The sequence below is a fragment of the Mus pahari genome, chromosome 1 (assembly GCF_900095145.1).
Source record: "Mus pahari chromosome 1, PAHARI_EIJ_v1.1, whole genome shotgun sequence".
NCBI lineage: Eukaryota > Metazoa > Chordata > Mammalia > Rodentia > Muridae > Mus > Mus pahari.
The window spans coordinates 77,366,213-77,380,259 of NC_034590.1; the positions used below are offsets into that span (position 1 = coordinate 77,366,213).

At 36.4% G+C, this 14,047-nt stretch overlaps 1 protein-coding gene and 1 pseudogene across 1 annotated transcript; both read left to right on the forward strand.

Annotated features, from left to right (window-relative positions):
- Positions 1–2,815: 2,815 nt before the first annotated feature.
- On the forward strand, positions 2,816–3,741 carry LOC110337871 (annotated as a pseudogene).
- Positions 3,742–11,180: 7,439 nt separating this feature from the next.
- LOC110335116 (olfactory receptor 476) lies at positions 11,181–12,113 on the forward strand. The gene has a single exon (XM_021217187.1). The coding sequence runs from the start codon at positions 11,181–11,183 to the stop codon at positions 12,111–12,113; it is 933 nt and encodes a 310-aa protein (XP_021072846.1).
- The last annotated feature ends 1,934 nt before the right edge of the window (positions 12,114–14,047 follow it).

The following is a 14,047-nucleotide window of genomic DNA, read 5'->3' on the forward strand; positions in this document are numbered from 1 at the left end:
CATGAAACTCAAGAAGAACGAAGACTAAAATATGGACACTTTGCCCCTTCTTAGAATTGGGAACTAAACACCCATGGAAGGAGTTACAGAGACAAAGTTTGGAGCTGAGATGTAAGGATGGACCATCCAGAAACTGCCCTACCCAAGGTTCCATCCCATAATCAGCCACCAAACGCAGACTCTATTGTATACACCAGCAAAATTTTGCCGAAAGGACCCTGATATAGCTGTCTCTTGTGAGGCTATGCCAGTGCCTGGCAAACACACAAGTGGATGCTCACAATCAGCTATTGGATGGAACACAGTGACCCCAATAGAGAAGCTAGAGAAAGTACCCAAGGAGCTGAAGGGGTCTGCAACCCTTTTGGTGGAACAACAATATGAACTAACCAGTACCTTCCAGATCTAGTGTCTCAAGCTGCATATGTAGCAGAAGATGGCCTAGTCAGCCATCATTGGGAAGAGAGGTACCTTTGTCTTGCAAACTTTATATGCCCCAGTACAAGCTAAGAAGATGGAGTGGGTGGGTAGGTGAGTGGGAGGGTGAGGGGGATGGTATAGGGGACTTTGGGGGATAGCATTTAAAATGTAAATGAAGTAAATACCTAATAAAAATTGGGGAAAAAAAGAAAAGTTAAAAACAAAAAAAAAAGAACTTCAAGTCTCTGAATAAAGAAATCAAGGAAGATCTCAGAAGATGGAAAGATCTCCCATGCTCATTGATTGGCAGGATCAACATTGTGAAAATGGATATCTTGCCGAAAGCAATCTACAGGTTCAATGCAATTCCTGTCAAAATTCCAACACAATTCTTCAACGAGTTAGAAAGGGCAATTTGCAAATTCATCTGGAATAACAAAAAACGTAGGATAGCAAAAACTCTTCTCAAGAATAAATGAATCTCTGGGGGAATCACCATGCTTGACCTAAAGCTGTATTACAGCGGAATTGTGATAAAAAGTGAATGGTACTGGTATAGTGACAAACAGTTAGACCAATGGAATAGAATTGAAGACCCAGAAATGAACCCACATACCTATGGTCACTTGATCTTTGACAAGGGAGCTAAAACCACCCAGTGGAAAAATGACAGCATTTTCAACAAATGGTGCTGGCGCATCTGGCAGTTATCATGTAGAAGAATGCGAATTAATCCATTCTTATCTCCTTGCACTAAGATCTAGTCTAAGTGGATAAAGGAACTCCACATAAAACCAGAGACACTGAAACTTATAGATGAAAAAGTGGGGAAAAGCCTAGAAGATATGGACACAGGGGGAAAATTCCTCAACACAACAGCAATGGCCTGTGCTGTAAGATCAAGAATCGACAAATGGGACCTCATAAAATTGCAAAGCTTCTGTAAGGCAAAAGACAATCACCACCTTATTTAAGATGTATACTCAAGGAGAAGAGATGGCTGATGGGCTTAGCGACTAAGGAACATCTCACACCTAGGGGGCTCTGTTACAAAGTTCTTTCTAGCAATCCTTTTCATTTCCAAGTAAGCATAGAGTTGTCCATGTGTCCACATGTTCTATTGTATAGACTAAGTGCATAGAGACTAAAACAAAGTTGAGATCATATCTATGTCAAGCAATCCCTTGGAACTTCCTAATACTGAGAATTCATGATTTTTGGCATAATACAACTGCTATGGAAATTTTGAATCTCCTGGATTCAAAAAACAGTCACTTATCTTCTAAGCTGTATCCTTGTGGGCTAGCTACTTACTTATATGGGGCCTCAGGTTAGTTATTTTTAATGAAAACTAAGTTCTCTTCACTGGGTTGTTGTAAGGAATGGATGAGGTAATATAGGGGACTTTCAGGATAGCATTTGAAATGTAAATGAAGAAAATATCTAATAAAAAATTGGAAAAAAATTATATTCATGGGCTATCATATACTCCTTAGTAGCATTTGTTGCCAGTTTTGATGCCTAGTATAACATTCTTGTACTACCATTTAAAACCTTTGGGATGTATTTGTAGCCTACTAACCTCCAACAACCCCAAAGCTAAGGGTGTAATCAGACAACATCTGAGATCTATAACAGAGATTTTTCCACTATTGCTATAATCTACCTACCTGATGTTTCCACAAATATATTTGTAAAACACCCTGACTAATGGCATTCTTTTGTTAAGTAACTATGAAATCCTTAGAAAACTGTTGTCAAATAGGGTAATGGTGGTTGGGTCTACCTGACTCCATGTTCCTGGGAAGTGATCATTCTTATTTGACTTCAGAATAAACTAGCTTTGAGGTGATAGCTATGTTTTTGTGTTAACAAAGATGTAAAATTGGAAATAAATGGACTATTATTATATATGATTATAAGTTGTACAATGAGGTAAATATTAGAAAGTGTGCCAAGTTAAAGTAGGAGATATTGGGTGTTATCAACACTGAGATATGAAACATATACAGGTAGAATGGTTGAAGAAAAATTAGTTTGTTATGAGAACACAGTGTGAAAAGAATTTCTGTGATTTACAATAACTTAGGGACACCATGAAAAAGATCTTTGAATTATGGATCTGGACCATTGTAGAAAGAAATTAATTATAAAGTAATAAGTAGCAACTTTAAGGAATAGTACATACAAAATTTATAAATGACAAACAGTGAGGCTCATCCTTCTCATTTTATTCAAAGATAGAAGGAGAAAAATTTCAGTTTCAAAGAATATAGTACTTCCATGATGGGCAGAGGCAATAACTATGAATAAAATACAAGAACAACCAAAGTGCAAAATGATAACATTTTAAAAATATTTTCATTTCCTTTAACAGGAACAGTCCACATAAGAGATGGAGGCTGGAAACAATCCCAGCATGACAGAGTAATTCATTTTGGGACTAACAGAGGACCCTAAGCTGTGTATAGTCTTTTTTGTGATATTTCTAGGAGTATACATTGTCACTTTAGTAGGCAATATCAGCATCATCATGTTGATAAGAATTTCCTCCCAGCTGCACACACCCATGTATCTATTCTACCTGGCTTTTGTAGACATTTTATATTCAACCTCGGTCTCAGTTATAATGCTTATGGAGCTCCTTGGACATGGGCTAGCTCTACCTGTAGCTAACTGTGAGGCCCAGTTCTGTATCATAGTATCATTTGGGTCAGCTGAGAGCTTCCTACTGGCTGCCATGGCCTATGATTGGTATGTAGCAATCTGTTCACCTCTCCTCTATTCGACACTCATATTCCCTAGAGTCTGTTTTCTATTGTTGGGAATGTCTTATGTTCGTGGCCACATGAACGGTTGGATATTTGCTGGTTGTTTTTTAAACCTGTCCTTTTGTGGACCAAATCAGATAGATCACTTTTTCTGTGACTTCTCCCCTTTGCTGAAACTTTCATGCTCAGATTTCTCCTTTATTGGAATCATTCCCTACTTTTTTCTGGCTCCTTTATTATTGTGACAGTTCCTGTTATAGCTGTCTCCTAAATCTACATGCCTATGACCATCGTGAAGATGTGCTCCACTGAGGGAAGCCACAAAGCCTTCTCCACCTGCACCTCCCACCTCACTGCAGTCACTCTCTACTATGGGACCATTACTTTTATTTATGTGATGCCCAAGTCGAACTACTCTACTGAACAGAACAAGGTGCTTTCTGTATTCTTTACAGTGGTGATTTCTATGCTCAACCCCCTTATCTATAGTCTGAGGAACAGAGATATAAAAGGTGCTCTGAGGAAGGCAATTGTCAGAGTATATACATAGACACTCTGGGATTCATGAAATTTGTGATGATTTTCTTTACTCAGTATAAACTGAGTATCTATCACATGATGGTTAACTGATTTTGTGACATTGAATCCTGTTCATTTGCACTATTCTTACCTTCATACACTCATATATAACTTGTAGGACCTCCCAAAGTGATGAAGTGATAGGAACAATCATTGCTACTACTGAACTTCTGCAAGACTTTAAGCTCTTTGCCTTTATGTGATTTATATCTACAGAAAATTTTATCCTAAAACAAAAGGATATACCTTCTCAGCACCTCATGGCCCCTTCTCCAAAATTGATCATACAATTGGTCACAAAACAGGCCTCAACAGATACAAAAATATTGAAATTATCCCATGCATCCTGTCAGATCACCACGGAATAAGGCTGGTATTCAAGAACAACATAAATAACAGAGGGCCAACATTCACATGGAAGCTGAAGAACACTCTACTCAATGATACCTTGGTTAAGGAAGAAATAAAGAAAGAAATTAAAGACTTGTTAAAGTTTAATGAAAATGAAGCCACAAAATACCCAAACTTATGGGACACAATGAAAGTATTCCTAAGAGGATAACTCATAGCTCTGAGTCGCTCCAAAAAGAAACTAGAGAGAGCATACACTAGCAGCTTGATAGCATAGCTAAAAGCTCTAGAACAAAAGGAAGCATATTCACCCAAGAGGGGTAGACAAAAGGAAATAATAAAACTTAGGGTGAAAATCAACCAAGGGGAAACAAAAAGAACTATTCAAAGAATCATCCAAACCAGGAGCTGGTTCTTTGAGACAATCAAGATAGATAAACCCTTAATCAGACTAACTAGAGGGCACAGGGACAGTATCTTGATTAACAAAATCAGAAATGAAAAAGGAGACATAACAACAGAACCTGAGGAAATCCAAAACACTATCAGATCCTAGTACAAAAGGCTCTACTCAGCAAAACTGGAAATGGACAACTTCCTAGACAGATACGAGGTACCAAAGTTAAATCAGGATCAGATTAATGATCTAAACAGTCCCATTTCCCCTAAAGAAATAGAAACAGTCATTAATAGTTTCCCAACCNAAAAAAGCCCAGGACCAGATGGCTTTAGTGCAGAGTTCTATGAGACCTTCAAAGAAGATCTAATTCCAACTCTTCTCAAACTATTGCACAAAATAGAAATAGGAGGTACTCTACCCAATTCATTCTATGAAGCCACATTTACGTGATACCTAAACCACATAAAGACCCAACAAAGATAGAGAACTTCAGACCAATTTCCCTTATGAATATTGATGCAAAAATACTCAATAAAATTCTCTGTAACCAAATCTAAGAACACATCAAAAAATCATCCATCATAATTGAGTAGGCTTCATCCAGGGATGCAGGGATGGTTTAATATATGGAAATTCATTAAGATAATCCACTAGATAAACAAACTCACAGGCAAAACCACATGATCATCTCACTAGATGCTGAGAAAGCATTTGACAAAATCCAACATCCATTCATGACAAAAGACTTGGAATAGATAAGTAATTCAAGGCCTATACCTAAACATAATAAAAGCAATCTACAGCNAACAAGTAGCCAATATCAAAGTAAGTGGAGAGAAGCTGGAAGCAATTCCACTAAAATCAGAGACTATACAGGGCTGCCCACTTTGAATAGGTAGGGAGAACTATTCAATATAGTACTCGAAATCCTAGCCAGAGCAATTAGAGAACAAAAGGAGGACAAGGGGATACAAATTAGAAAGGAAGAAGTCAAAATATCATTATTTGCAGATGATATGACAGTATATATAAGTGACAATAAAAATTCCACCAGAGAACTCCTAAACCTGATAAATAGCTTAAGTGAAGTAGCTGGATATAAAATTAACTCAAACAAATCCATCGCTTTCCTCTACACAAAGGATGAACGGATGAGAAAGAAATTAGGGAAACAATACCTTTCACAATAGTCACACATAATATAAAATATCTTGGTGTGACTCTAAGGAAGTGAAAGATCTTTATGATAAGAACTTCAAGACTCTGAAAAAAAAATCAAAGAAATCTCAGAAGATGGAAAGATATCCCATGCTTATGAATTGGCAGGATTAATATAGTCAAAATGGCTATCTTGCTGAAAGCAATCTACAGATTCAATGCAATCCCCATCAAAATTCCAATTCAATTCTTCACCAAGTTAGAAAGGGCAATTTGCAAATTCATCTGGAATAACAAAAAACTTAGGACAGCAAAAACTCTTCTCAATGATAAAAGAACCTCTGCAGGAATCTCCTGACTTCAAGCTGTACTACAGAGCAATTGTGATAAAACTGCAAACTTTATGTGACCCAGTATAGGGGAATTCCAGGGCCAAGAAGTGAGAGTGGGTGGGTAGGTGAGCAGGGGCGGGGGGAGGGGATAGGGAGCTTTCGGGATAGCATTTGAAATGTAAATAAAGAAAATATCTAATAAAAAAACATTAAAAAAAAAAAAAAAAGCCTGCATGGTACTGGTACAGCGACAGATAAGTAGATCAATGGAATAGAATTGAAGACCCAGAAATCAACCTGTACATCAATGGTTTCTTGATCTTTGACAAGGGAGCTAAAATCATCCAGTGGAAAAAGACAGCATTTTCTTTTTCTTTTTCCAATTTTTATTAGGTATTTACTTCATTTACATTTTAAACGCTAATCCCAAAGTCCCCTGTACCTGCCCATTCCCCTACACACCCACTCCCCCTTCTTGGCCCTGGTACTGGGGCATATAAAGTTTGCAAGACCAAGGGTCCTCTCTTTCCAATGATGGCTAACTAGACCCTCTTCTGCTATATATGCAGCTAGAGACGAGCTCTGGGGGGGGGGTGCTGGTTAGTTCATATTGTTGTTCCATTTATAGGGTCGCAGACCCCTTCAGCTCCTTGGGTACTTTCCTTAACTCCTCTATTGGGAACCCTGTGTCCCATCCGATAGCTGACTGTGAGCATCCACTTCTGTGTTTGCCAGGCACTGGCATAACCTCACAAGAGACAGCTATATCAGGGTCCTTTCAGCAAAATCTTGCTGGTGTATGCAATAGTGTCTGTGTTTGGTGGCTGATTATGGGATGGACCCCTGGGTGGGGCAGTTTTTGGATGGTCCATNCNTTNNTCTCAGCTCCAAACTTTGTCTCTGTAACNCCTTCCATGGGAGTTTTGTTCCCAATTCTAAGAAGGAGCAAAGTGTCCACATTTTGGTCTTCCTTTTTCTTGAGTTTCATGTGTTTTACAAATTGTATCTTGGGTATTCTAGGTTTTAGGGCTAATATCTGCTTAATAGTGAGTACATATTATATGAGTTCTTTTGTGATTGGGTTACCTCACTCAGGATGATACCCTCCAGATCCATCCATTTGCCCAAGAATTTCATAAATTCATTGTTTTTAATAGCTGAGTAGTATTCCATTTTGTAAATGTACCACATTTTCTGTATCCATTCCTCTGTTGAGGGACATTGTGGTTCTTTCCAGCTTCTGGCTATTATAAATAAGGCTGCTATGAACATAGTGGAGCAAATGTCCTTATTTCAAGCTGGAATACCTTCTGGGTAAATTATTACTTCCAATATCAAATATTCTGTGTTTCACTTCCAGTAAACCAAAGCAAAAATAATTCTATTGTATGCTAAGTCACATGGGTACAATCTTGGGAGGGCAAGCCGGGAGTTAATGAATCATCTGGTTCTGTAAGCCATTTTTGTATAAGAAACCCATGGACCTTTCTCTTAAGAGGCTAGTAACAATAATCCCTGAAGGTTTGCCTGCTTTGATTAAGCCATTCTTCTCTTCATTTAACAGGCACATAAAGACACCCAACCTAATATTTTATACATGTGTGTGGCTAAACTTCATGACTAGTGAGTGCACTAATGCAGTGTGTAGATCCTGACTTTCTGTATGTAAATAAAATAGATCTACTTTATAAAGTCCTCTTTGGATTTCAGTTTCAGTATTAGTGGTAAATGAAAGACTGATGGACTTTATTCTAATGGATTTTTAAATAACTCAAGAAGAATTTGAAAATTAGGAAAGTACTTTAAAGTGTTTGAGCTCTTGACCCCTGTGGAAACCATGCCCTTAGCAAGAATTGCTGTGCAGTGGTTTCCTGGCACATGTAGACCAGGATATATAAGGCATGTGGGTACTGTGTGGATGATCTATGGAACCAGTATTCTTGGTCTTGAGCTGTGCAAGACAAGGAGAATTATTAACAACAAACATCCCGATTTCAACTAGGTAAGGTTCACTGTCCTATCTCTTCTATTTCCCACAATAGTGACTGAAAGGATATTTGAGTGGTCTGCATCCCCAATCTCAGCTGATAAACATGAAAGCTAGAACAGAGTTCTAGGTATTAATTGTCCAGTGGAAAAGAAAAGCAAAAATTAGTCTTTATATTATGCATTTGAATAGTGGAGTTCAGAACTGTGGTTGCATAAGTACTGTGCCACTTGTCTTATTTTTGGATTTATGTTAAAATTATCTGACATATTGAAAGCAAAACTGTAGTCATAAAACTACTAAATAATTCTAAAGCTACTCACACTTTATTTTATTTTTATTAAATGAAGAGATACCTAATCCTTATGTATGAATAAAGACCTTTGGCATTTAGAAATATCTCTTCCTTTAATCTTAGAACAAAACTAAATTATGAGATCAGTTTTCTCATTGTTCAACTTAAAAAAATATACTGAACACCAAAGACTTTAAGTGTCATGTGGCATTTAATAAGTTAAAAAAAAAGAATTTTAGTAAGTTTAATATAGATGATTTGTGTGTTTGCCTTCTTGCCTTCTGTTCCAATTCCACAGTCAGCACAAAAATGACTAGTGTGAGTCAGAATGAGATCAGAGTTGTAGTTGAAACTCTGCTTGAGCCACAAGGCAGACCAGGAAGGGTGCATGGCGCTTGGTCTGTTCTTCAGCTATCAGTAGGTTCAGTCTGAAGAAGACTTCAAGAAAGTTGGAAAACATGCCACAGGTGGAGTGGACAAAGGATTTATTCATGGGGGCTTTCTTTTAGAAAAGTGAAAGCAAAGGAGGTGTGACAGATTCCAGCATCTCAATGATTTTATCTAGAAAGTTGAAGTTTTGTACCATTAAACATACAACAAATAATTAATAAGTTTAAAAGATGAACTTCTAATGACAGAGCTAACCTTGAAGGCATTAAGCTATCTTGTAGTTTAGTAACTTAAACAGGAAGATCTATTAAAGAAGAGACAGGGGACATTCTTGGATATTGATTTACTGATCTTCCCAATTCACCAAGGCACCAGCAGATGGACTTTATGTTTATTTACTTTGAGAAAATTTAAATGAATCTATATGTTTAGTGGATATTTAATACTAATATCATTATATATGGTAAATGTGTAGCTCCTCAAGAACTGATAATAACTGTAAGCATACTATTACACTTATATGAAATTCATACCATGTTTAGGGAGATGAAAAATGATAATATCTTCAATCAAAATCCAGCCAAAACAACCCATTAATGAATGATAGAGAACAACTGACTTTAGTATTTTCACTATCATAAATATTGTAAATATTAGTGGTGAACATACCATGAACTACAGTACACTCATCTTTCGAATTGTTGTCTTCAGAAAAATTAAACATGGAATTATTTAAATATATCTGAACAATGCAGGATGACACATACCTGTTATCTCATATTGAAGTAGGAATATCACAAGTTTGAGATGAGCTAGGGATAATCTATGTATAGCAAGGAAGTTTTTGAAAAAGAGCTCTCTCTTTTCATATGATTTTCTAAAATGCATATTAAAATATTTAAAAGGTACATAGAAAGGCATGTAGTAAATATCTATTGATTGAAATGTGTAATAGGAACTATATGTCAAAGGAATTTTCAAGTGTTTTCTCCATCTTTGTCATTTAATTTTTGTTTAAAAATTGGGAAAATGAGATGTGAATTATATTGCTCTGTAACATATTACAAGAGATATTTAATTAACTTTATCCTTTCTGAAGCCTGTTTCCTTGGCAGAGAATATAAATTACAAGCCCTTTTGTTTTGTCAGAACCTATTTACTGCTGTAATTATGCATGTACTCAAAGAAAAAAAAATTAGCTCATTTTTGCCTACATACTGGATGGTTTTGAGACAAAGATAAAAGTTATTAATGTGAACATGTAATATTTGAGAGGAATGAAAGGTAAACAAGTCAAAAACCATAACCCAGTGTACATACTGGCAACTAGGATGTTCATAGATGCAGATGTCTGCAAGGAAAAGAAAGTGAACCAGAAACATCCTGATGACTCAGACAAGGCTTTGTAAAGAGAATACTGTTGAAAGCTATGGCTATGGTGGACATCAAGGTTAGTGTGATAATGGCATGGAAAGATGGTGAGAAACCCAGTTAAATGGAGGGAGAAGTCAGAAAGAATAGTTAGCATTGTGCAAATGACATTATACTTCATCATGAAGACCTAAGAAATATCAAAAGAATTAGCTTTTGACATTGTGTTCTTTTTATTAGAAATAATTCATTAGGTGACAGTATCATAAACTGTAAGAAGTTAATGTTTAGTAGATGGTAAATAAGCAGACAATAAAAATAAGCAGGGATTTAAGCTAAATTGGGACACAGAGAATAGAAAAAGGAGACAAAAAGAGAGAGAGAGAAAAAAAACATGAAACAAATTAGACAAAGTATTAGGATTTTACTGGATGGAGTACAATTGAGGAACATGGCCAGAAAGGCAGCCAGGTAGTAGACATGACATTGTGAATGAATGAGATGACTGGAGAGGGGCCTTGGAGAGATGACTCAGCAGTTAGTAGTACTGGCTTTCCTTGTAGCTGAAACAGAGTAAACTTCCAGCCTGACATGGTGGCTCACAACTGCCTATAACTCCAGTTCCAGGAAATTCAATGCCCTCTTCTGATCTCCATGAATAAGACATGCATGTGATTTACAGATATGCATGAAAACAAAACAATACACATAAAAATAAATACATAGAAAGATTATAAAATATTGATCAAGAAGTTAAAGAAGACGATAGAATGACAAAGTTTGAGGTGTTTATGGTATTTCTATTTGAGCAGGAGGAGAATCTCAAGAGATCATTGAAATTATGGACCTCAACACTGAGGGAAAGATCTCTGAAGTCAAGGTTTGAGGGTATTTGTATAAAGAGAGAAAGGTAATGGCAAAAAAGGGTGAGACAATTACATACAGTTTATTCAAAGAGGAAGGAACAAAATCCCCAGTTCTTCAAAGGATAGGTATTTGTATTTGGTCACAGGAAGGGATTATAATTTTATCTTTGGAATGAAAAGTAAAACATAGGAAACATTGAAAAATAATGCCGAACTAAAGGATTTCTCATTTCCCTCAACAAGGACATTTCACACCTGAAATGGAGGCTCAAAACCACACCACTGTGACGGAGTTCATTCTTCTGGGGTTAACAGAGAATTCCACACTACGTGTCATCCTATTTATGATATTTCTAGGAATATATACTGTTACTTTAGTGGGAAATTTCAGCATCATCAGTTTAATAAGAAGCTGCCCCCAACTCCACACTCCCATGTATCTGTTCCTTAGCCATCTGGCTTTTGTGGACATTGGGTTTTCCACATCAATAACACCAACAATGTTTACAGGATTTCTTGGAAATGGAATGGTACTCTCTGTAGCCGCTTGTATAGCTCAATTCTGTATCACGGTGACATTTGGGACAGTTGAGTGCTTCCTCCTAGCTGTCATGGCCTATGACCGCTATGTGGCCATCTGCTCACCCCTGCTCTATTCAACACATATGTCTCCCAGGATCTGTTTCCTTTTAGTTGGAGCTTCATATGTAGGTGGCTGTGTGAATTCAGGGGCATTTACTAGTTGTCTGTTGAGTCTGTCCTTCTGTGGACCAAATCAGATAGATCACTTTTTCTGTGACTTCCCTGCTGTGTTGAAACTTTCTTGTTCAGATGTCTCCATTATTGGAATTATTCCTTCTATCTCTGCTGGATCCATCATTGTGATCACAGTGTTTGTCATAGCTGTCTCCTACATCTACATTCTCATCACCATCCTGAAGATGCGCTCCACCGAGGGCCGACAGAAGGCCTTTTCCACCTGCACTTCCCACCTCACTGCAGTCACTCTCTACTATGGAACCATTACCTTCATTTATGTGATGCCCAAATCAAACTACTCTACTGCACAGAACAAGATACTGTCTGTATTCTACACAGTGGTGATCCCCATGCTCAACCCCCTCATCTACAGTCTGAGAAACAGAGATGTAAAAGAGGCTCTCAGGAAGGCCATCATCAGAATATTTCCATAGAGTGTAAGCATTTTACATTTGCATGCCACTGTTAGTACCTAGTAAGTGCTGCTCAATTGTTTGTATAAGTTAAAGTCCTATTCATTTACATCAACTTTCCCTTTATACATCTTAGTATAGTAAGAAGACTTCTTGGTATCTGTCAAGTTATACTAACACAGCAATAATTATTTCTATTATAAAATTTCTGAATATGTCAAGATGTTTTATTTATTTTGTTTATGAAACAAACAATAATTTAGTCTTTCCATTTTATGCACATGTTATAAATCAATTGCATATGGAACCCATTTATTCTGAAAAAAAAAACCCACGAAATTAAGTGACATTGTTATTTCTTGTTTTACAAAAGGACTGTCTGGACAGTGAGAAATAAATTTTGATCTACTACATACTCACTCATGGATTAACAGAGATATGAGATTAAAAGTAAAATCCAGAAATGTAGAAACCAATGGTTTTTGACTTTACATTTAGTTTGTATAATACATCATTTAAGTTTGCACTTTAAATTGCTTCAATTTACAGAGCAGGATATCAGGCATTGGAGAAATCAGTTTCTCCAGGGAGGAGCAGAGTCATTCTCCCTGATTCTAGATTTTATGCAACGTAAGTGTTGATTCAATTCTTCTGGTTCTATTTTCCTTATATTTGACCTGTATTATACCATGATAAATCTAAGGCTGTGAACAGTGTTATGATATCCAAGATTTGTCTAAAGTAATAAATCCTTAATACAACACATTAATCGTTGAGGGCAGTTGGTTTTGTAAAGAATATCTAGTTTATGCATACCAAAGCTAGGTTATATCTGGGAAAACTGGCTTCATTCCTACTTTGGAGAAATAAAGTTTTGATATCATACTTGTACAAATTTTCTAGCATTCTACATATTTTGAAATACACATTAAAATCAGACTTCTGACATAATGGTACATGTAACAATTTAGAATACCATTTTTATAATGGTATTCTAAAGCATTTTGATGAATGCTTTTTTATAATGGTATTCTAAGCATTTTGATGAATGCTTCCACATCAGTCATGAATCTGGTCTATGAGGAAATTAGGATTTAATGCCCCTATCCCATATAATAAACCAGAGATGATGCTACAGGGTACAGTGCACAAGTTTATTGTAGAAAGTATTTTTTTCTGAGACATTCATTACCTCATCATGAACCCAGAAAAGCTAAGATGAAAAAGGCATTTATATGGGAACTCTAGAGGACAGACTTAAGTTAGTGCTTATTTCCTTTTAGAGCAAGATTTAGAATCTGATTCCCCAGGGCAACAGAGCTAGAGATATCGGGGTTTGGAAATATTATTTTAATAACTAATAGAAAGAAAAATATTTATGGTTTACTAAGTGAAGTGGTAGAGTACAATACTTGTCAGAGGAGAAAATAGAACAAGTGAAAAATGATAGATATAAATTCAAAATTATGACAATGTTATTCCAGCCTTAAAACTACTAATATCTTAATATTTATTGCACTTAAATAGATACAAAATTAAGACAATTAAATAAATTATGGGAAAGACTTGTCACACAGTGAAAATGAAAACCTTGCAGCTGTTCTCTGAGAATTAAGAGGGTATTCCTTATCCCACGATAATCCTCTTGTCAGAAAGAAAATCTCCATGAACAAGTCAAGTTTCCTTTCCTTCCAGTTAGCACCTTGCAAAGAGGAAGGATACAGTCCTCCAAGGGCTATTTTATCAGAGTTTTTGGAGACACATCTGTTCATATGATCTCAACGCTTATTAGTAGCCAGGTATCATGATTGCAAGGAGGAAATTAAGCCACTGTCTCACCTAACATAATCCATATACTATATTGAAGTCTCGTGTTTATTTACCCAGAAATGTTTGTGCATTTACACATATGATCTAAAGAAGAGAAAATAGTTAGAATTGTAAAATAACATTTT

Excerpts from the sequence above, each read along its gene's own strand:
- LOC110335116 (XM_021217187.1), top strand. The coding sequence starts at position 11,181 with ATGGAGGCTCAAAACCACACCACTGTGACGGAGTTCATTCTTCTGGGG.